Genomic DNA, 24,160 nt, shown 5'->3' on the forward strand with positions numbered 1-24,160 from the left:
CACAACAACACATTAAACAACATACTGACAGCTTATCTTGAAAAACAAAATACTGCCTCGTTAGTATTTCGTCTCATTTTACAAACTGCCGCCATAATTTTGGTAGTTTTGCCTAAAAGTGTTAATTGTAATAATTCTAATTCTAGCAACGTAATATTTAAATGAGTAATATTCTAGCCAACTGAAATATCTGTTTTATGAATGTCTTCAAAATATATAAATTAATACATTTATATTTAATGAATGTAATGAATTAATAATTTTAAGTTAATAATTCCGGTCATACGTATAAGATTCAATGCTATAGTTCTTTAAATTCTCAATCCTAGAGAATAATAAATTATCTATAAATTCTTTCTTCATTTCTATAACGGAAGTACCGCCCTTCTGCTTCCGCCACATTCACAACATCCAAGATGTCTGCCGCCATAGCTTCCCTCGTTTCATACGGCAGTGATTCCGATTCAGAAAATGAGTCTGAATCTAATACAAGTGTTGAAAAAGTGAACCCAGTCGATACGGACGCTACGGCTCACCTTAAACCGTTGCAGTCAGAGAGCAGTATGTCTCTGGCTGTTTTAAATTCCGCCCCTGAGGTCGCTGTCAAGGTAAGCTAAGCTAAGCAGCTAACGTTAACCTCACTTTATAATTAGATTATTGGGAGTAACTCTGGCTTACTTACTTGTTATGCTGATAATAATAAAGGTTATTCAAATTACTGTGGAAAGGTGGTGTTGTAATTAGAAGTTATTTATTCTCTAAAATTACAGATTTGTTCTAGTAGTACTAAGCGGGAAAGATTCCGCAAAGTGTGTTGTAATCTTTGCGGAATTACTCCTGAGCTAATTCTAAAAAAAATACACACTGATTGAGCTCTGTGTAACTTAAGGTCCAACTACATGTATCTTACACTGTACTAGTTAACGTGTGCTTGTGTAAAACAAAACATGCGAATTACCAACCTAGAGCATGTCTCCTTTATCAAGAAGCTCGTTTGCTCATTGTTCGAATCCCGATTTTAGGAGGCTGTTGAGACGGGCATACACCTGGATCCTGCTCTGAAAGAAGTCACTTATAACCCAACATATGAAACCATGTTTGCACCCGAGGTAAGTCTGAATATTTGTGAGCTGGGTTACACATATAGTTAGTTAACTGATAATATAACATGAGTGGCATTTGATCACTTTGTTATGCAGTTGTGTGAAATACATATATTTAATTATTTTTAAATGGCACTAAACGATAAAGGTGATACATATATGAGCAACATGACAGAGAAATTAGAAAGTTATTTCAATTATTCATCCTTAAAAGACATTTCATCAACTGACATAATATTCTAATATGGAAAAGGTAAATTAGCCTTGCCCTTAGAATGTATTGTATTATTGTCAGAAATAACTTTAAAAAAATAGTTTGCTGAAAGCCTTGACCATCTTATGTGCAGAATCACTTCAATGCAAGATTTTTGTCCGATTCCTGCCTGTTTCAAGACCCCCTGCAACATTTCAGTTGCACTGCAACCCAAACTAGTAACATGAATGTGTACTTACTTTTTTTAGGGTAGGTTTTGCAGAAGATTTGCCAGAATTTGTCAGTATCAGAATAAAATCATATAAGAAGGTAAACAAGTAATTTACTTGTTTACCTTCTTATGGTTATTTTGTTTCAAATTGTGACCAGATGGGAGTGATTTTTAAGTTTATGAATCAGAGTATTTATTGCTGTTAATGGTTATTAATGTTAAATTATTCATGATTGTTGTCATACCACTGCAGTGTCCCTAACCTGAGTATTTTATGTTATTCATTGATTTTTTTTTTTTGTAAAACAGATACTTAAGGCTGCTTACGGTAATTGCTCTTAATTGCTCCTGCAGCCTATCAGTCTAACTGCTGGTACATTGATCACTGTATCAGTTGTTATTGATGTTGTGGGGTTTTTTTTGTTTTTTTAAGATCTACATGTATGAGAGGGCTTGTGAAAAAATAAATTAGTTTTTTATGAGGATCCACAGAAGTTTATCTGTAGCATTGCTAATGATTTTATATTTTTTTTCTTCATAGTTTGGCCCAATGAACCCTTTTAAAAGCCAGCAGATGGCTGCCCCCAGGAACATGTTATCTGGCTATGCAGAACCTGCTCACGTCAATGATTTTATGTTTGAACAGCAAAGGAGGACTTTCTCCTCATATGGTAAGCCTAGTGATTTGGGTTTGGATGATGCAGTGTATTGATGCTGTTTAAATTTTAATGACTTTACAATTCTCCCTTCTTTGCTTAAAGGTTATGCTTTAGATCCATCTGTTGATACACACGAGTCATCCTCTAATACCTACATTGGTGCAGTGGAAGAGGCTGAGAAACATAAAGGTAAATATTATTTATATTCAATATGTTTGAGTGTTAAGATCTACTGATATGTTCAAAAAGCTTTTCAGTTATTTAGTTTAGGGGAAGTTTGTGATTCTAGTACCATATGGCTTCTCCTACAGGTCTGACTGTGTTTGAGAGCGGTCTGAAGAAGTCACAGAAGAGGAAAAAGGTCAAAGGTGGAGATGCAGGAGAAATTGACAATTACCTTGGACCATGGGCAAAATATGCAGATGAGAAAGATGTGGCCAAACCAACAGAGGTAATTTTGACTGCTTCTCCGTGTGATTAATCTATTTGTTATCCTGAAAGGCATTTTTTAAATACTTTATTTATATTCATATATTTTACCATAATGCAGTTAACGTCCTCTAAAGACAATTTTTTTTAATCTTCCATAATGCAGGTGATGCAATGGAACATATTTTGTTTAAGTTATGTAGTTGTGTACTAGACTTTAATAGATGACATGCACAACTGGCCAAATGCTGATTATTACTCACATTTCCTTTTTACATCTTAGATGAAATCCATTTCAGTTCGCTGTATTTGTTTTCATAATTATATAAAAGGCAGTAAGTGTGAAGTAATCCCCTGGTTGTGATTATTGTTATTGTACAGGATGAGCAGAAGGAGCTGGATGAAATTACAGCCAAGAGGCAGAAGAAGGGAAGGAATGAGGATGATGCTCCTTCAGAAGAGAAGACTATTCTCCATGGTACTGACTTTTTTGTTAATTTTGATCGGCTGTGGCAATTAGAGACATGATTTAAAATGTAGCCTAAACGAGCCTATTTATTTATTTATTTTTGAAATTATATTTTGTGCTGTTATAAACAGCATACAGAAACAACAGGTCATAAATGTCTTGATGCATGCTCAATCATCCAGGTAAGTAAATTCCAAATAGTTGATTCTGTTCATCTGGACGTAGCGTTTTCAGTGGGAGAAACATTTCGGCACTCGTCCAAGTAGGGCTGTTCGATATAACGATATAGATCGGATGACGATATAAAAACGTCTATCGTTTCATTTTACACTATTGTTTGTTTCGTGGTGTCACAAAATAAACTGTTTACGGCAATATTTTTTCATCATTTTGATGGTCACTGTAGTGGCTATATTAATTTCTTCTTTCTCTCTTTCTCTTATATTTAATATAACCACACTATGGACGGACAAGCGCCTGTTTTTATGTGTTGTCGTTAGCAATAATGACGGTAAAACCATCGTGTGTCCGCTTGTTTATCTTCCACATAAACCTTTCACAATAAAGCTCAAGATCCTGTTGAGACTTTTCAAAATAAACTGAATCACGTGAAAGAGTATGCAGAGTGTTTACGGATGAGAAGCAAAAAAGAGCCGCCAGGTGCTAAAAGATAAACCTTAGACTCAAACATTAGAACAGGCTTTTCCCCGCAGCACGCCGTGTAATAAATACTCACAAAGAAAACGGCGGCCTTTACAACTTATGTCTAAAAATGCATTGTTTCATGCATCGGTTAAAACACTCGACTCCAGCTACAGGACGCGCAGCTGGAAACGCTTCACGCAAGACGAGCTGCTCGAGATTCACAGAATTTACAGAAAATGTTAAATTTTTGTGATTTATATCGTTATTGGGACGATAGATGTCTTATATCGGGATATGAGATTTTGGTCATATCGCACAGCCCTACATCCAAGTGATTTCTTCAGTCTCAGCTGACTGCAGGTTTCCCCAACCTTATAAACAGTACATTTGCACAATGACTGAAACGAGTCCACTGACTGGACCTCATACCACAGGCTTTACCCACGGAAATCTACACCAAGTCTGTATGGTTTACTGAAGGGTGTACCTTTAAGACCATTTGTCTGTAGGACCAACTCAGTCACCCATAACGTCTCAAAGTTTCTGTGAGTCCTTATATGTCAGGACTATCAGAACAGTTGAGAGGTATTTTTTCTAAACACCGCATCTCTGTGGCTTTTAAACCCCACACCGCGCTTTGATAAAAAATTGGTCCGCCCAAAGGATCGGGTCCCCCAACATAAACAGAGTAATGTAGTGTACGCTGTGAAATGTTGGGAGAATTGCCAGGGAGGAACTGGGAGGAACGCTGGTTTGAGCGCGGAGTCAAGGAGGCCATTTACGTGAAAACGGAAAGACCATCTCTGAATCGAGGAGGGCGCCTAAGGGTACATCTTTCGCCATCTTACAATGCTGTGATTGCAGCCATTCCCCAACTCTCTGTGAATAGTATTCATGGCCATTGATCAGCGGTCTTTGATCAATGATCAATGAGCTTTGATCAGTGGTTGTTGATCAATGGTCATGACAATTTGCATATTAATGATCAAGGAACTGACCTCACAGCCTGTTGTTCGCCTCAGTGGTGCTAGTTTCAGTCATTATGCAAAGGTACTGTTTATAAGACTGGGGAAACCTGAAGTCAGCTGAGACTGAAGAAGTCGCTTGGATGAGTGACGAAACGTTTCTCCCACTGAAAACGCTACGTCCAGATGAACAGTATCAACCTTTTTGGGAACAGGTCGTAAAGATATTTCACAAAGTTTACTCATTTCTATTCTCAAGTACTTAATATGTCAGGTAGTTCCTTTGTCCGGCATAGATCCAAATACTGCAGGATTCTTTTACATCACATTTTGTCTGTTTCTTTTGTTCTCTCCCACAGTTAAAGACATGTATGATTACCAGGGCAGGTCGTACCTTCATGTCCCACAGGATGTGGGCATCAATCTGCGTTCTGCGGATGCTCCAGACAAATGTTACCTGCCAAAGAAACAGATTCATGTCTGGTCTGGACACACCAAGGTCAGTTTGAGGCGGGGGAAAAAAGTTCTAAAAGTATTTGTTTTAATGATTTTGAGAGCAGTGAAACATGGGCATTTGTGTATACATATTTCATTATCCAATCCTTGTAAAATGTCTGAGAAAATCCATAAAACCTTGTAGGTATTTCTGAACACGGTGATAACACGGGCATATACCAGCTGCTTCGCACCGACATATCTGAGATTATTTTGTTTGATTCAAAGCCATGTCTTTATAATTCACATATAAAGGCAAACACTGGGTTATTCCAAGAAAGATGTGATTCAAGTGTCTGATCTGCCAGTGCGCTTCAGGGAGAGGAAATCACTCAAGTTTTAAATTGGCTCCTTTCTGCTTTGTGCAGAAAGTTACAGACTTCAGAGTCTAATTTGAATACAAAGAAATTTGAAAAGGATAAGTGTGTGGAAGTGCTGATGTTGAGATAATAGTTGGAGAGTGGCTCATGTGGTGTCACCAAAGTTTTGTGACACTTTGAAACTTTGGTATGTTGCAGAAAATCATGGATATTTTCGATAACTATTACAGAATTAAGATGATAATAAAGAGTCTGCACACATGCTGTCCTGCATGCATTATTGTTTTGGCCGGTGTGTCCAACTTAAAAATCTTTGAATAGCAATAGCCTGGCCATGGCTTTGTGATTTCAAGTCACATTTATATGATATACATTGCAGCATTTTCCTTCTGCTAGAATATTTTTCTGTGCTTCAGCCAAGAGTAAAAAAACCCCCAAACAAAACAGAAAAAGACCCCCAGAAAACAGATAAGCACAATATCAAAATTTACAAAACAGCTTGCTTTTACTGTAAATCAGCCATAAGCTGTAACAGTGACTGGGATACTCAAAATAAAGAGTCTTGGTTAAATATAAATTTCTCATCCCGTGTATGTTCTAGGGTGTCAGTGCAATCCGATTGTTTCCAAACTCTGGTCATCTGCTGCTCTCCTGCTCCATGGACTGCAAGATCAAGGTAAATAAGCTAATAAGGTTTCTGGAGAAAAGGGGGGTGGGGGTGTATACACATTTATCTAAGATGTGATCTTTATGATTGTGTAATAATCTCTGTAGCAATAAAGTAGCCTGTTACCCCGTATTTTAAATACGACAAAGTATAAATCAGTTTTTTTCTCTTTTGTAACTGTGCTGTCGTCTTCACAGCTGTGGGAGGTGTATGGTGAAAGGAGGTGTCTTCGGACTTTTATTGGTAAGTGTGCAAAATGCTCATCCTACATCATCTATCATAATGATGTGGTACATGATAAGTGTTGGTGTCGGTTAATAATTCGCTGTATAAAATTGAATTGTGTCGTTTATTCAAGTAAATCCTTTTATAAATAATAATGGATCATCAGCAAAGATGCTGACATTAAAATATGGTCAAGGTATGAAGTGCGCTCAGCCTTTTGGGAAATACAAAGCAGTGACACATTGTGAGCTCAGCATTACTGGAGGACTAATGACATGTCTGCTGACCGCTGACAGAGCGCGGGGGGATTTGGGATTTTTTATTTATTTTTTTAATATACAGATATATGCGTATTTGGAGTCTGGGGGCAGGTTAGGCTAATGCATGCAGGACTCTCTTACACTCTTTCCAGAGATGGCACGCTGTCAGAATAGAGATTGTTTGCAGCTGTGGTTCTGCTTGTCAGCTCCTTCACTGAATATGCATAATTCAGCAGCTCAGAGGCCGGGGGGAATGAGGGGCAAGGGAGGGCACAAGACACGAGAAGATACAGAAGGAGAGAACACAGTTTAGGAGTGAATAAACTGACAGAGATTGACTAGCTTAGAAAGTAGTGAGTAGGAGAAACAGCAGAGCTAAATATGATGTGTGTTAGAGTTATTGGCTATGCCTTGTGGACAGAACCCTCAGACTGATATTGATATTCATATTTTCTCCAACAGCTTAAAGAAATATTTCTGGGGTTTTTTGTGTTTTTTTTTTAAATTTTCTAGAGGAATTTGCACATAGCTGTTTATAAGGTGATGTTGTTTGTAATGTCTACCAAACTAAGCAGTGATCAGCACTTGCTTGGTTGTGTGCGCCTGTTTCCGTAGTTTTAATTGCAGTCTGTGTGGCCTCAGTGGGCTCCGTTAATGCTGTAAAAACAGTACAGCCCTGCTTAAAGACTTTTTCAATGTGGTAAGCCTTTGCTTGCATGAGGCCCACAGGGACCTCTCATCACCTCTACTGTATGAGGGGGAAAACCCAAAGGATTACATAGACTGATATTAGGAGACAATAAGAAGGTGTGTCTTTTTTCACCACCCTGTTTTACAGGCTCATTTTAAGATTCCGTTTCCTCCATTTTCCCAGATTCCACTTCATCTTCCTTTATTCATCTCCCTTTTTTAATTCCTTTATTCAGCATCTTTTATTCCCCTTAACCAAATTTCATATTTCTCAAATGATTTTGCTTTCAAAGGAGGACAGCTGGGGGATTCTTGGTAACAAGATTGGGGAATGCAGGAAAATGAATTTTAGAGGATGTATTTATTTGTCTGTAATATATGTGTGGTCTGTGTCTGTGTTAGGTCACAGCAAAGCAGTGCGAGACATTTGTTTCAACAACACCGGGACCCAGTTCCTCAGCGCTGCATATGACCGCTACATTAAACTGTGGGACTCTGAGACAGGTACGTGGGCCACTGACAGCAATACGTTCTTTATGTAGGCGTACGGCTCCTTTTTAAATCTTAAAGTGACCAAATCAATAAAACTTCAAAGAAATAATTAAATAGAGAAATATATAAATGATTATCTTGAAGATGAATGATTTAATTAACCATATATATTCCTAGATGATAAATATTTTCTCTGCACGAACTTTTTAGTAATATAAACTTGTTTTCAGTCCAAGATCACATGAATTTTATCACTAACGCTAAAACCAATTAATCAACAGAGATTTTAATAATTAATCATTTAATTTTTTTTAAGCAAAACTACCAATACTGTAATCCAGGATTTGGATTTCTTTTTTCTTTCAGTAATTTATATCGGATGCAAAAAAAATAATTTACAGGTTAACTGATTTAAAAATGGTTATACCCGGTTAACATAATAGATCAATTAGGATGAATGACATGATGTCTAACACACCTTTATTGTGGAGGTGAAGTCTGCTAGTAAAACCAAATTTTAGTTGATCTGCTCGATCTGTGTCAGTCTGTGCTCCCTCTAGAAGTTGGGCCCATGGTTTCCCTTTAAAAAAGAACCCACTTGGCTCATCTGTCACATTTTTACCCCTTTCAGCTCAAGAGTGCCGCTCCAGCAGAGGGCAGAAAAGCATTAAATCCCCCACTTGTTGATATCAGTGGAGGACACATCATCCAAATACTTCTCCTAAAAGTTGATTTGCTTGAGTTAGATTTGTCAAATGAAAAGCATTGCTTACTTTTTTCACACAACTAGTTGTTGTGTTTTGTTTTTCTGGGGATTGTTTCTTCCTATATTATAGCAGTAATATAAAAAACGTGCTATTTTAGCATACAAGTGCCTCTCAGTGTTTTCAGTCATTTCAATTTCCTGTTTCCTTGGTTGTAGCAGTAGTTGGAGCATCATCCCTGTGATGATTCACCTTTACCGAATGAACACTAGGAAATTTTTGTGTGTTACAGCTGAGTTGTCACCACCTGCAGGGATATGGAGCATACAGCATTGAAAGTTGTAGAGTGTGTCCTTAAATTTTAAAGCAACTTCAGTGTGCCTTTGTGAGGGAGCCACTGTGGATTATTCTGGAGCTCTGACTTTCAATTTGCTTCCCACCACAGGCCAGTGTATCTCCCACTTCACCAACAGGAAGGTACCATACTGTGTGAAGTTCAACCCAGATGAGGACAAACAGAACCTTCTTGTGGCTGGCATGTCAGATAAGAAGATTGTTCAGGTAAAGCTGACCATTTCTTCCACCGCAAGAAAAGTCGATCATGTTGGCCAAGCAGGTTGCACACATGAATTTCTCTGTTTACTCCCTGTGCCCGCAGGACCGTGAAATATACTCCTGTCTCATCCTCCAGCGCTAGTGTGTGTAGTTGTGTGGGAGTTGTAAGAGGTTCAGTGGCTGACAGGACTAGAGCAACTCATTAATCACAAGAAGCATTAGGGTAAACAAGAGGCGAAGGAAAGAGAACAATATGTGATAAAAGTAGGAAATCTATAAATACACTATCACGTTTTTAGAACGAGTCATGCGAACCTCTCAACATGCTGAAAGGACAGCTCAAGTGTGATATAGTTTTTATTTTCGACATTTCAGAGCAATGGATGTTTGGAAATCTCTAGAAAGACATTTTAATTCTGGGAGATTAGCTAATAGGGGAAAAAATGTTGAGTTGTAATTGTCAGTCACAATCTGGCACAATAATCAGGGTTAGCGTTAAATCATGCAGGTCCCCTTTTCGGGTTATGAGAACAGATGGCTGTTCACCCCAAGGGTGGGGGAAAAAATGGAATTTGGTGTGAAAGCCATCCGAACAGACGAGCTTCATTTTATTTATTTATTTGTTTGCTGTCCCTGGAGGGGTTTCTGTGTGGTTGCCTTTTATATTTTAATTTGTGCATGCTGTTTTCTCTCAAAATATTAATTTTTAGGACTAAAGTCTGTTTGATTGCTAATCGCTGTGATTACATTAAGGCAATTTAAAAGGTTCATAACATCGGTACAGTTTATAGCTGCTCTCATAGGGAGTCTCCCACAGTGAGCCATATTCTCTGTTTTTGCAGTGCGATTGAGACGAGCTGTATTTATTTTGGTAATCATCACTCCATGCGAATATAGCAAGGCGCAGTGGAACAAGTGTTGGAGGGATTGTGAATTCATTTTAGTACTCCACTTTTCGACTCATGGGATACATTTGTTTACCTCCCTTCTGTCTGCTGTGCTGTCTGTGCCTCTTTGTGTCTCTAAAAGTGGGACATCAGGACAGGCGAGGTGGTTCAGGAGTACGATCGTCACCTGGGCGCCGTCAACACCATCACCTTTGTTGACGAGAACCGTCGGTTTGTCAGCACATCAGACGACAAGAGTCTTCGAGTTTGGGAGTGGTAAGTGCCGAGTGCAGCCTGAACTGCTTATGCCATAGTTGAAACTTGAGAGTGCCGCTGTAGTTGTTGCTGCCGTTCTTCCAAGCAAGTCATGTAATCCTCCTCCCTAATGCTCTGCGTTTAATAACAGAAGACTGTAACTGATATTGGCTTGGAGAAATCAATCAACAATATGAATGTAAAGCAAGAAGGAAGTGAACCAGTGTGGACTATAATTAAAAAACGAAACAATCAGGAGTTACAGACAGCTGGGTATTCAGTGTAATTTTGAGCTGTGCAAGTATTAGCTCTGGATTGTATTTTTTTAACTTTGTTATAGGCTTGTTAAGATGCACCTTGGGCACATCAAGTGCTTTTATATATTATTGTTCTTCTGTGATGAGCAGGATACAGATTATAGTGTTTTACGAGATTCCTTTTATATACGAGTGTAACTAACTAAAACGATGTGAATGAAATGATTTGTAATGTGTATGTGTTGGGATGACTGGAAGGTTTAAATCCCACTTTTGGGGATGGTGAAAGAAAACGCGAACATGAATTTTAATAACAAAATTAAAAATGTCCATATCCTGCTGTTTATAATTGTTTGGACAACCAAAAGACCACCGGGAAGGGCTTGTACACTGTCTGGGGTGCCCTGTCATGGTAAACAAACTCAGCTATTTGCTGTTTATAGATAATAAATATTTAAAAACCACCAGATAAACAGAGCTTTCCATGGAATGCTTCAAGGGGAGGTTTTGTATCAAGGGCAGCCATTTGTATTTAGTTTGGTTTAATTGTCAAAACTTCCTCATGAGCTTGTGAGATGGATTATCTGCTTAAAAAAGTTTTTTGCACACTTTAAGTCAATGTGAAAGACAGAATTAAAGATAAACACAACAACAACAACAAGCTAAAGAATTAAATCCTAAGAGTCTGCTTTGGGCAAACTTCGGGCTCCCATGAGCTTTTTTTTAGTGCAGCGTGGGAGTAAGCGGGCAAGTGGTATGTCAGGCCAAAAAGTGACTTGACGGTCCCGCTTTTTCCCATGGATACCACCTGGCTCTAGTCCCCCTGCCCCACTCTCCCTGTGAGAGCTGCATTAGGCTGAATTTACAAGAATAGTCTCATGTTGCAAGAATAGAAGCAGCGTCTAGCAGAGAGGGGCATGTTGAGAGCACGCAGAATAGACTGCGAGGCAGCAAATCCACAAGCCATTCACGTCATAGTGAAAACGCCTACACGCAATTTAAATTCTGTCCACGTTCTCACACATAGTGTTCCCAGGATTGACTACTTTATCTATAGCATAGGTTTGTCATCAGGAGAGTCTGTGAATGCTTTCCAGGAGGATTACAATTGATTCGAAATGTACCAAACTGCACAAAACAAGGGGAATTAACTCTTGATCATAAAGACATCATGTAGAGAGCGATGAAGCCCACGGGGACACTTGGAATGATAATAAAATGAGAAGGAAAAGGATAGCGGGAGATAAGTGGTGGAGACTGTGGAAGCATATTGTAGGAATCACTCAGGATGGTCAAAGAACTGCTAAACCTCCCCAGAACTTGATTTCTTAAAAAGCCTGCTTTTTTAGAAGCGATCGATTTATCTCAGCTTAATAAAACTCCCAAATCGGAATGTTCTTAGAATAATTTGAAAAGGAAACAAATGAATAAATGAATTAAATCTGTCAGTGCTTGTTTTGTGAAACCATCCTTCGTTTCAAATTAGCACATATAATGAGATAAATTATATTATAGAAATCTTAATTTCAGACCCACTGAAGTAGTGTGTCTAAAAACAAAGTGTGGGTTCTTAGCTATGGAGTTTAGTTTGGCTTGACTGCAGATTCTGGCTTGAACAAACACAGAAGCTCCTTAATCTCTGACCGTGTGACGGTCGTGCAGCCCCAGCTGTCACTCGTCACAGAAAGAAACAAGGACGTGGTTTTAGTAAAGCTGATGGCAAGTTGAGTTTAGGACTTTGCTTTATTTTACAGCAAGTCTCAGCAAATTGGCACGCTGTCATCCTGACAGACACACATACATGCACTGTACATTTGAATGATCTTCTTCAGACAAGTTAAGATCAAATAGCCAAGTTTGCTGTTTCTCCCAAAGCAGAGAGACATAGCAGAGCATAAAAGAACAGCGAGGCCGGGTGAAGGAGCAAAGGAGGGTTTCATAAATAATTGGTGGCTGGTGCAGCATCAAAAGCATCTTTCACATTATTTACAAGATTTATTTATTTACTGTAGCACTAATGGTGATACAGCCTGTTTTTTTTTTCCTTCTTTACCTCCACCACAGCTCTTCTCTCTCTAGTAAATAAGCAGTTTTGAGCTGGCATAAGCACCTTCAATGTCAAACAAACAACAGCTCTGTCGATGTTTTCCCATAGAGCTGTTATTGCTAAGGGCCTTCTCACGTTGTTCTCATCCACTGTTTAACCCGTCTTCAAGTGTACTCACAGTGTTTTGTGCCTTTTTCAGGGACATCCCTGTGGACTTTAAGTACATTGCTGAGCCCAGTATGCACTCCATGCCAGCTGTGACTCTCTCCCCCAATGGTAAGTAGACTAATCATGGCCAAACACTCATAAACACAGTCAAGGACAGGCGACTTGAGGGAGTAAAACCTGCATTACCACACTGAAGTAGAGTCACACCTTCTGAGATTTGCCATCGCTCAGGCAAGGTGGGAAAAACAGATATTCTCAGTGTAGTAAGTTTGTTGTACGTGGAGATTTCTGCTTGCCACGAGATCCAGATTTTCTATCAATACATGTCAGCTGTCTGTGTTTCCAGTTCTGTGTTTAGCTCTGGCTGTTTAATCGTCACAGATAATGCATTAACTGTTGGATAACAGAAATATTTGGACACTTGAGTGACTTAAACTGTGTACATTTGATGTCAAAACAAATGTTTAATATTTGAGCAATTTTGCCTTTTGGACACTGGAGCAGTAAGATTAGACAGGGAAGTGGGGCGAGGGAACAAGAGAAGACACACAGGGCCATGGGTCGGACTCAAACCTAGGACCTGTTGACTGCTCCATCAGTGAGCTACACTGGCACCCAATGCTATTTATTTTTAAGATGAACAGCTGTATGACTGTATACTGTCAGTTAGCATACCGTCGTGTAAAAAAGAGGGTTTTCATAGTGTAATGGAGGAGGTCACGAGAATGGGTTGCCTCACCGCTCATTGGCTAAACGGCAGCAGTATGCTGATATCTTACTCAGCAGATGTGGCTCCGTTCGTGAGTTCTGCCGACTGGCTGGCCTTTTGTACACATAGGACTCAGTGCAGCTGCCATGTTTATTTTAGAGACAAGTCTTTCTTCGGGCAGCCCTTCCAAGCAAGCCACACTTGTTCAGTCCCTCTTTCTAATGGCACTGTAATGTTTTCCACTTTTTCATTGTGGAATTATGGACTTCAAATCAATTTGGCCTTATAACCCTTCCAAACTGATGGGGAGCAAAAATGTGATTGTTGATTGTTGATGTCTTTCTCCACACGAGCAAAGCTTTTACTTCTTTGATAGTAGAGATTTAGGTCAGGGTTGTAGGACTCTGTTATAAGCCTGTAATTTTTTTGTAATTGCTGAATTTTACATTTCTTTTTGTGTAAAGTACCTTTACCATGCCTTCATGCAGTGCCGCCAGATTTCAGAGCAGTATCACTCTGTGAGATCCATATATCCATTCATATTCTTACCAATTACCGAGGTTATGGTACTCTTACCTGTACTGTAAATAAGCTGCAGCCAGGAAATGTTATGTTGATTAGACCCAGTTAACAAATTTTAGATTACATAATAGGAGTGGGCAATAAAAGCCTCAAAATTAAATCACAATTATATCAAGAAAATTTGTAATGTTATTGCTGTGGTCTCACTTCATAAGAGAATTTTTCTGAAAATTACTCAGGATTTTTTTTTAATTGTAACATTTTATCTGTGATTGCAGGCAGTAGCGTTTGTAGTGCAAACTAAATAAAGGGCATTTTTCAGCTTTGTTTTTTCGATATGAGCTACAGCCATTGATGAAAGAATTTAGTAAATCTATTACTACATGGTGCCAGCAGCATAGTGTAATAGGAGATACAACATGGATCAAGTATTACCACAAAAGTAGCCAAAGTAATATTTTCCACTGTGATTTTTTTTTTCTTGATCAAGGCATTTATTTGTTTTTATAATATAAAAGTGATCACATATAACCAAAAATGTGCTCTGATCACAGGATAAAAGAAAAAAAGCATAACAGTCAGATCACACAAAAGAAAAGAAAATGAATTTTAAAAGCCACTTATTCATCACAGATCTTTTGCTTCTATATTTGACACCAAAGACAGAAAACCATTTAATAGATCCTTTTTTTAAGCAGTGCATCTTTTTCCCCTCCCCAAGTTGTAAAAAGTATCTGATGTCACTAATACTCTGTCCTTCCATTTGTGAAGATGAACCTTCCTGCCACAAAAGGCTGCATTTGGGGTAACAATGAACTATTATTTTCCAATAAATTTAGAAAACTTCTTATGTATTGGACATGAGCAATTGGATAATTTGGGACATAACCAAAACATATGAGCATAAACATGTGCTCTAGCCCTCATGCCTGGGCTTGTTGTAGGGATGTAGACGCATGATCACAAAATTTAACAGATGAAGCATAGCTTGTTGAAGCTGGCCTGTTAGTACAGGATTAACTTTGGCTGGTAGTCATTAGTTTCCAGGACTGTCCTTGGTTGAGCTGCTTCTCTCCACTGCTCCCAGTTTCACCCTGTGTGTCTGCTTGAATGCGTGTGTTCTGTGTGTAAAGCTCTTCCCCACACATGGAGCAGAACCTAGCAGAGGAGAATCTGCCCCCCACCCAAGTATATTACACTACCATTTTGTATCCATGGAAACATCTCCATTGTAATTTATGTAATATCTCTGTAGGCAACCTACAAAAACCTTTTTTTGTCCTCATTTGTTCTTTTCCTTTCTACATTCCCCCCCCCCCCCCCCAGTTTTAAATTTTTTCTCTCCTCCTGTTCTCTTCGTACTTGCCTTCTTCCTTTGGGCAATATTCGTATTTGTTCCAGCGTGGTTTGTTTATCTTTAGCATGTGAATAATGAATGAGCTCTCAGTGGGAGACCATTCAGTTTTCTCTCAAGCCTAAATGGCGCCCAGCCCCACTTGGCACCATATATACCCCCCCCCCCCCCCCCCCCCCCCCGCGCGCTCTTCCCCATCTCTTTTTCATGTTGACTAAGCAGACAGGGCTCCAGTGCGCTGCTGAAATTGGTCAAGTTGTTTTCATTCTCCTGCACTTATTCTATTTGACATTTGCTGACAAGTTTTCTGGAAGTGGTGTAAAAAGAGGACACACATATCAGAACTACATTTCTTTCTCAGATCGAATTAGTAATTTCCTCATGTACACTTTTAAAAAGTGCGGAGAATTGTATAATGCTTTGACACTAAAGCACTGCCTCTCACCATCGTGCAGTGATGTTGAAACTGTTGGATTGTCAGGGGCTGAAATGCTCTCTAAAGCAGATCTCTGCTGAGCAGCCACTGATGCAAAACCTCGTTTTATTTTTTTCCCCTAAATTGCCTCAATCTTTCCAATTCACTGATGGCAGAATGATGAGTTCATGCCCTTTTCAAAGGGCTGTCCACTTCAATCCAAATTTCCAGTTTTGCTGTTTTGAAGAATTTTGGCCATGAGGCAGTTTCTACCATTTACTGTGTAGCTGCTGTTGGTTAATGTCCCTCCAGATCACAGTTTTTGCACTGTCAGGTTTAGCGCATGCTAGCAGTGTCATCAAAATACCGCACTGAAGATCTGAGGGTCTGCTTGTTAAACACTTGGCTGTACAGAATCATGCAAATAATACATTTAAAAGGTTTGGGGACAACTTTTAAAGTTTATATGCGTTTGAATTTGAATTCAAACATTACCTTGAAATTTCAATGTGAACAACCAAAAATGCTTTTGTTTTCTCTTTGATTTTTTTTTTTGCAAGAAATGTGTATTGTGTTATCAAGGGCACAAGTGCTTTGCAGCATAGTTGACCAATGGTTTATTGTTTTGTTTTTTAAGGTAAATGGCTCGCCTGTCAGTCCATGGACAACCAGATTTTGATCTTTGGAGCCCAAAACCGCTTCAGACTAAACAAAAAGAAAGTCTTCAAGGGTCACATGGTAGCTGGCTATGCATGCCAAGTGGACTTCTCCCCAGACATGAGGTAAGCCTTCACAATGTCACTCTGAAGGGCAGTTTTATTCTGACAGAAACCACAAAGTAGAGATGCTTAAAGCTTTAGAATATTCCACTAGTAAATACTAAACAGTACTTATGAATAAAAATTTGCTATTAGTGTAATGGGTGAATTAAAAACTGAGTCCAAATGCACCATTGTGCAGATGATCAGTATATTGAGATATCTTTGCTTGTATTCTGTAAGCTGTTTCTCATCCTGAGCTTTAAAATGCATCCAGGTAATGAAGCACTCTTGGTGAAAAAAAAACATACAGCTATTGCTAGGAGAGCTCACAGGACATCTTCCTATTTTTACACAAAACGCCCATTAAGACCCCTTTTTGTCCCTCTTCTCACCCACCACCCACGACTGTGAGCAGGTGCCCTCACTTCCTTTCAGTATCCATGGCAACATTGCAACCCCTGCCTAGATTAAATACCAAAAATTCCAACTCCCACCTTTTGGCTGCTGAAGTGAAGATAGAAGTTATTTCTTTATTTTTATAACCATGTGCTAATTATGAAACACGTTTCTTTCTACCAGTTATGTGGTGTCAGGAGATGCAGATGGAAAGCTGAACATCTGGGACTGGAAAACCACCAAGCTTTATCATAGGATCAAGGCTCATGACAAGGTGTGCATCAGCGCCCTGTGGCATCCACATGAAACCTCCAAGGTCATCACCTGTGGCTGGGATGGACAGATAAAACTCTGGGATTAGATCTGTCCCTGAGGACGGGTTTCTGGAAATAATGGACATGACCTGACTGGTTCAATAAAAAGGAGGAGGCCAATTGTCTCATGGTCTGGAACTGTTTTTGAGTCGAAGCCAAAAGACTGGCATCCAGTCTGATTGTACAGGTGTATTTGTTTTTTACCCTGTGTAGGATCAAAATACTTAGTCATGTAATATCTGTACAAACAAGAACTTTCAAAGTATTGGTTCTACTGCAGAAGAAGTATTACAGGGGGTACCTTGTTATTCTTAATGTTTCTTTTTTTTGTTACTGTATTTTCCAATGTTCTGGTAGTATACCTTTCATATTCTTGATAAAATATATTCTTTGTTTTCAGCTGTATGGCCATCTCTTTGTGGAAATAAACAACCTAAAGTCTACCTTTTCAAAAAATGAAGCACTCCTTCCTTTGGGGGGGAAAACCCCCCCCCCCCAAAGTGTTTATTCTTTAAAATCAAAATCATGAGGAGAAATTCGGTTCATCATCAAAAGGTTTGGTAAATTTCAATAACTGAACAATGTTGTTATTTTAAAGTGTTACTTTTCCTGATTGTTGGCAGTGATGCGGTGCTGAACAGACAAACGCCAGCTGAACACGAGGAAGGGAACTGATGGTGTAAAATTCTTATGTGTGAAGTTTTTTTTTTTGGGGGGGGGGGGGGGGGGGGTTATTCTATTATAATTCCAGAAACTGGAATTACAGTTGTTTGTCTCTTACTTGCACAAATATCCACGTTTAAATAGCCAACAAGCAAACTCTGTACAAGTGTACAGTCCCATTTTTTCACATTGTCATGCTGTGGTGATGCATGGAAACTACTTCTTCAGGAGCAGATCCCGTCTCTTTCCCGCCTCCTTAAAATATTCACTCACTGTCGGTGACCCTGTAACGCTGTATCCGCTTCCTTGAATTCATAATTTAGCTCGTGAGCTGCGTAGTCTATGGACTTCTGCTGTCTACTATCAGGTAGGACTGCCTGGCTTTGGGCCAGGCTTAGATTGGACCTTGATGATTTTGACTGTGACTTTCCTGCAGCCAATAATACAGCCACTATGAGGTAGAACACAGAGCCTCTGGAGGTAATTATGCTGCTCCTTTACTTGGCTTAGGTCATCGCAGGCCAGCAGAGGATGAGCGGGAGGATAAGTAGGAGCAGAGATTTTTACTTTTTTTTTTTTTCTTTTTCAAAGGTCGGGCCAGATAAGAGCAGTGTATTTGAAGAGAGCTGTGCCCCAGAAAGTCCATGTTACACATTCAGATTTCCAGTTATCAGCGACGGTAAAAAGTTATTTTTGAGTTCTATCTGGTTTCCCTAAAGGCCTCCACTGAGTATTCACCCAGCTCAAGGTGTAAGCACTGCTGGCATTAAGCACATTCTTCTGTAGAAAAATGTGAGGTTTAGCAGGATCGCTGTGGATGTGGAAGAGGTGGAAGCCGGAGCGCTCAAGCTCCTTCAGCAGGCTGTACCAGTACCGCACCACAGATGGCTCATCGCCACCCACCTCAAAGCCTGCCCAGTGCAGGTGAAGCTCCAGCAGCAGCTGTCCCACTGAATCCAGAACTCTTTCGAGGATCAAATTTTCCAAAATCTTCCATTCTGCACTCTCCATGTCTGCCTTCAGTACATCCACCTGAAACACAACCAGAAAAACTTCCGATTTAAATGCATCTTGTTTAGGTAATAAATGACACCAAGCTGCATGGAGTTCTTACATGCAAAAGCTATTAAAAGATGAAAAGTGAAGCTTGATTTTGTTCTGCGCCGGGGATCTTGATGATGGATTGAGTGAAAGAGCAGCCTGACAAGACTTGCTGTGATAGAGCAGGGAGGAAATTTTCAGAAGATGAATGTTAATAGCACCCTTAGGTCATATTCATGTAAGGACATTCATGCATGCTCAAAGTTTAATGCATATCCTCAGGACACTGGGTTTCCTCTCAGGTCTAGTATAGCAGAGTCTTTCAGGCTCACCAGTATCTCGTAATTTTCTCAGGAAGTCCATCATGTAGCCATAGTCAATAATACATTAACCAAAGAAAATATCAGGGATTGGTGCATTAAATAGTCTTTCCTACAAAAAAAAAAACTAAACAAATAGGCTGATAACATTTCTTGAGCTAAACTAAGTGTCGGGTGGTATGGCAGCATATATATTAAACAAGCTCCTCTCCAATTGATGCATTTGACACCGCACAATATCCCCAGACCTCATTAGTGTAACTGAACAGGATTCAAAAACAACTGTGGCAAAATATCGTCCTCTGTCCTCCCCACCATTGTCCCTCACTCCCACAAGCAGAAACATGTTGTTTTTTTTGATTGGACAAAAATCACATGATGGAAAATGATGAGACATCGCTGAAAACTAATGCTAATGTAATTTCTATCTGCTTATGTGTGTGTACATTGTGTTGTGTTGTAAGGATTATAGATGATCACACAGCTTCACTCTATCTGTCGTCATTTTTCTCTTCCGTGGACTTCCCAGAAATGGCCTTTTTGCCTTTGTGGTCCCATATCCATGTCTATGGGTGGAGCATGGGGGTTATTTCTGTTCAAATATTCTGATTTCCTTTGGCTTCATGTTTAACTGCAGACAAGCGAGCATTTTTATTTTCATGTCTTCTAAATGGAGTGTACTCACTGAACTGGTCAACAGTCTAGCACAGGTCCAACACAGAGAGGCAGATAAACATTCACACTCACATTATGTCAATCCAGTTAACCCAACATGCACATTTTCAGACTGTGGGAGGAAGCCAGAGTATCTGGAGAAAAGCCACACTAGCACAGGGACAACATTTAAACTAAGCAAAGAAATGCAGTCAGGTTCAAAAAAAGGAGGTCATGGGGGTGACAGACAACCATTATGTACATCTGTGAATTCACTCACGATAGTACGCTTATGGCCATATCACCACGAGCAATCCCGATCTGTTTGTATTTTATATTTTATTATATTTAACAATGTTAACTTTTATCTTTTAAGCTTCATTTGAATTTTAAACTGTGCCAGCAAATCAAAAAGCATGCATTTCAGTGGCTGTCTTATTAAAATTCATTTAGAACTCAGGATTAGATTTGAAACACACACAAAACACAAAGAAAAATTGACTCTGCAATAATGAAGCTGATCAGCCCCGGTGGATAGCTTCCATAGACAATTTTATGTCAAATGACTTTGCACGCTGTGAAATTCCTGCCCTCCCTAACAGAGATATTAATGTGAGACTGCTGTAAACGGTTTTAGCCAATGAGCAATGAGTTCCTCTGCTTCCAGTGAGTCATAATGTATGTGATTACTTCTGTACAGCAATCTCAGCATTAGGCATTGGAACAAATTTTCATTTTAGAGAGGCTTTTGATAAAAAGTTGTCTGAGTCTGTGTAAACAAACAAGTTTGCTGATTTGAGAGCAGAACAGCAAAATGGGAGTTTACATTCGGGCTTGTTAATTAAATGGAAATGTATTTATTTGAGATAAATCCTAGCTATTACCCAGACTTTATTTTTTCTTTTTATTGCACACAGAATACCTCAACTGACCAGCCAAACAGGACACAAATCCTGACATTATTACTAGGAATGTGTGCCTTTATTGGTGACTATGCCACCAAAGAGCAGATCATACTTCCAAATATTAATTTTACTAGAATCTAAAAGGTTGGTGAAAACACTTCAACAGCTGCATTAACCTCTCTTTGGGCTATTTCTGCAACCGTTTAAAAAGCAAGCAAAAATGCGTGAGTGTAACATTTTTTTCTCTAATTATTTCAGTGCATCGTTTAGGCACAAAAAGCACATTCTTAGTCCAAAGATTGTTAGATGTAAGTTTTTCTGCTTAGGCTAATTAAATCCCGTATGGTAGCATCTCTGGGCAGTGTTACGCAATTACTGTCATGATCGATTGTCCAATGTGCAGCTCTTTTTCGCTAAATGAGATGTGACTTCCTGCTACTGACATTTGCACCCGCCGTGACAGTGTGTGCGCTGTGTCAGCTGGTCACTAGAGCTGTGTGAATGAGTCATCTGTGTGTGTGTGTGTGTGTTTCTTTTTTAACTAACGGAGATAAGAAGTGCCGCACAAATGCATATTTTGACCTTTCAGAGCGACTCCCGTCTCTTGATTGCTGCCTTTCCTGTCGCCGAGGATTGGAGAAGAAACAGTTCTCCTGCTGTTTGCTGCTTGCTCCTCCTGCACACTGTGTACTCACATTAAAACCGCATTACAAGAATGCATGTGTGGCTCTGCATTTAAAACAGGTGAGGTGTGTTATCTATAACGCAGCATGGTGTACAAACCCACCCACACATACTGTAAACACGCCAGCCCTTATTTGTTCATATCTCGTCACACACCGACATCTTCATATCTTTGCAAATACCTTCTATGATTTGCGTGTTTGCTTTTTACCTGCAGAAAAGGGTTTAACAACTCGAACCGCTCAGCTTAAATCAGTTAAAGCAAAGCACCTGGTTTCTTCGCCAGGGATTCTGCTTTAGTCTAATTTAAATTTAGTCTATTTAAAACAAAAAACAATGATAAGCCCAGCTAGCAATCAATATATATTAACTGAAATGTTCACTTTATTATAGGAGAGAGGGTTAGTGGAATAAACTTTAGAGTGTTAACAGTAGTGATGCAAAAAAAAAAAGATTTTGCCCTGGAGGGTGATACAGATGCTCTGCAAAGCTCACACCAAGAAAAAAAAAAAACAGAAAAAAGGATAACCTCTGTGTAAAACACACACTTTATCCTGAGGGTGGAGTGGGAGCCCAAATTTCATGAATCAGTTTGGTTTTCTTTGGTTTTTTCATACACCAGTGAAATTCAAAGAAAACAAATAAGCAGGAACTTGACTATCAAATTGTGTTCACAATAATTAAAAGCCACCCACACCCTTTAACAGTTGGATTTAAATGCATCATGGGTGTTTACGTCAGCTAGAACACATCTGCGTTTACACCTGCTTTTGTCACGTCTCCAAGCTATCCAGATGCCCACTGTTGTTCAGATTTCATAAATATATCATAATCTGTTGCCAGTAAAACACCACATTTGTTCAGAAAATGCAACATATATATATATATATATATATATAATCCACTCATAATATCAGCAGGACCAAACCATATGTGAAAGGCGAAAGGGATAACATGAAACAGGGTCGCCGCACCCTGAACTGATTCTTGTTATGTCCCTGTGGGGGACACATCAGCGAACATGACCGTTTACACTAAACCCATATGTGACCACAGAGTCTCAGGGAAAAGGATTTGGCTTATTGTGCAGCATCATAAAGCTCGCTGTACTGTAAAAGCTAGTACTGCAGAGCAGCTATACTTCCAGCAACACTACACGTACAGAACAATTTCTGCTGGGAACTTTCACATTTTTCAGCAAAAGAGCCTTCAGCTGCACAAATGTTTCAACTTCACTGTGTCTTCACTGGCAGTTTTATTAACGAGTGCACTTTAGTCCTTCCTGTCCTTTGAAAGTTTGTTGTCCGCAAGCTGAGAAGTACCTGATTCAGCTGTGTTTTGCTGGAAGCTGCATGCTGAACCCCGTTTCATATTTTTAGTTCATGCTGACTTACAGATATGACACACATTCCTTGAACCAAGGTAGAAATTGGTTATATTCCTGTTTTGTGTGTGTGTGTATGTGCAGAATTAGTGGCACAACACAGCCATTTGCACTGTTAGCAGGTGCCTGTAGGCTTCTTTCAGCTGCTCCCTTACTTATGAGCAGTTGCCACAGATTTGGCTCTGAGGTATTTGTACCTCTTCCTGAACTCAAACCGAGAATACCGCACGTTAGGCAAATGTGTGAAACACAATACTGTGGAATCACTCATATCTATCACTCCTCTAACAGGAAAAAGGAGGATAATCAGAAAAGGTGGCTGAGGGAAGTGACAATAATGGCTTTTAAAAAACAAGCAAACAAACAAAAAATTACATATTGGATCCTTAATGGTATCAAGGCATTTATGTACCAAACTGAATGCTCTGTCTTTAATCAGTGTTCTGTAACCGTAACTATTAAAGTTACCCGGTGAAGTGGATATATTACAAGAAGAGAGCCTTGATGCCTTTAAGTCATGATTTAATTACCTCTTTAGAGAAGCATGGCTTCCTTGACCTTGAATTACCATTTAGCCTTCCTATTCAGGCATGCTTGTTGGCTCTATAACTGTGTTTATTAGCATGCATGCTATGACTGGGCTTGGTGCGTGTGTTTATGATTGAACGTGAATGCAGATCCTTATCTGATGAGGTGAAACACAAACCCTGAGGAGTTTTGGGGAGGTAATACATCCAGCACAGTCATATTTACAAGAAAAAAAGTCACATATACGTGAAGATATTCACCTGGAGTTTAAGACAGACAGAGGAATTAATCATAATGAGCTGTTTTATGTTGAGGCGCGCAGGAGCAAACCTGCCCTTGCTTGCTATGCATGAATAATGCCGACGTTGATAAAGGAACACCTTCATCAGGTTTAAGGCAGAATCTACAACCATTTATCCATTTTATTCTGCTTATCCAAATTCAGGGTCATGGGCAGGCAACTGTTAGGGGACCTAGACCGCTGTGGGACCACTGAGAGCTGACAAGCTTGCAGTATGAAATGTCACTAGGATTGACCTGACCTCCCTAAGTGGGCTCCACCTGACTCCACTCACTTATGTATGCATGATTCTGTTTAAACAAACTGGAAAAACCACAGAGAAAAAAAGGAAAGAAAAGAAAAAAGAAAGAGGAGAAAAGCAAGTTAGAGGTGAGCGGAGCAGACAACCACCATTAAATAAAATGCTAAATAACTAAACGCGGCTAGCCTAGCCTTAACTGTGGAGGGCAGGCAGTTGAATGACTTCCACTATCATCATGTTAGTTCTTTTTT

The 24,160-nt window shown here is 39.4% G+C and overlaps 2 protein-coding genes across 4 annotated transcripts in view; one reads left to right on the forward strand and one right to left on the reverse strand.

Annotated features, from left to right (window-relative positions):
* The first annotated feature begins 371 nt into the window (after positions 1 to 371).
* On the forward strand, positions 372 to 17,631 carry cdc40 (cell division cycle 40 homolog (S. cerevisiae)). Its single transcript, XM_026194321.1, has 15 exons — positions 372 to 608; positions 1,023 to 1,109; positions 2,070 to 2,199; positions 2,290 to 2,376; positions 2,499 to 2,638; positions 2,998 to 3,094; positions 5,055 to 5,194; positions 6,112 to 6,186; positions 6,375 to 6,420; positions 7,755 to 7,856; positions 8,994 to 9,109; positions 10,133 to 10,266; positions 12,749 to 12,825; positions 16,355 to 16,499; positions 17,058 to 17,631. The coding sequence occupies exons 1-15, from the start codon at positions 417 to 419 to the stop codon at positions 17,233 to 17,235; spliced, it is 1,746 nt and encodes a 581-aa protein (XP_026050106.1). The 5' UTR covers positions 372 to 416; the 3' UTR covers positions 17,236 to 17,631.
* A 75-nt stretch (positions 17,632 to 17,706) lies between these two features.
* Positions 17,707 to 24,160, reverse strand: part of mettl24 (methyltransferase like 24) — a 42,706-nt gene continuing 36,252 nt past the window's right edge. For all 3 annotated transcript variants that reach the window (XM_026194323.1, XM_026194322.1, XM_026194324.1), the window contains one exon: positions 17,707 to 18,883. In XM_026194323.1, coding sequence (XP_026050108.1) covers positions 18,539 to 18,883 — 345 coding nt within the window. In that variant the 3' untranslated portion in view covers positions 17,707 to 18,538. The remainder of the gene's footprint in view (positions 18,884 to 24,160) is intronic.

This window comes from Astatotilapia calliptera, chromosome 15, assembly GCF_900246225.1.
Source record: "Astatotilapia calliptera chromosome 15, fAstCal1.2, whole genome shotgun sequence".
Taxonomy (NCBI): domain Eukaryota; kingdom Metazoa; phylum Chordata; class Actinopteri; order Cichliformes; family Cichlidae; genus Astatotilapia; species Astatotilapia calliptera.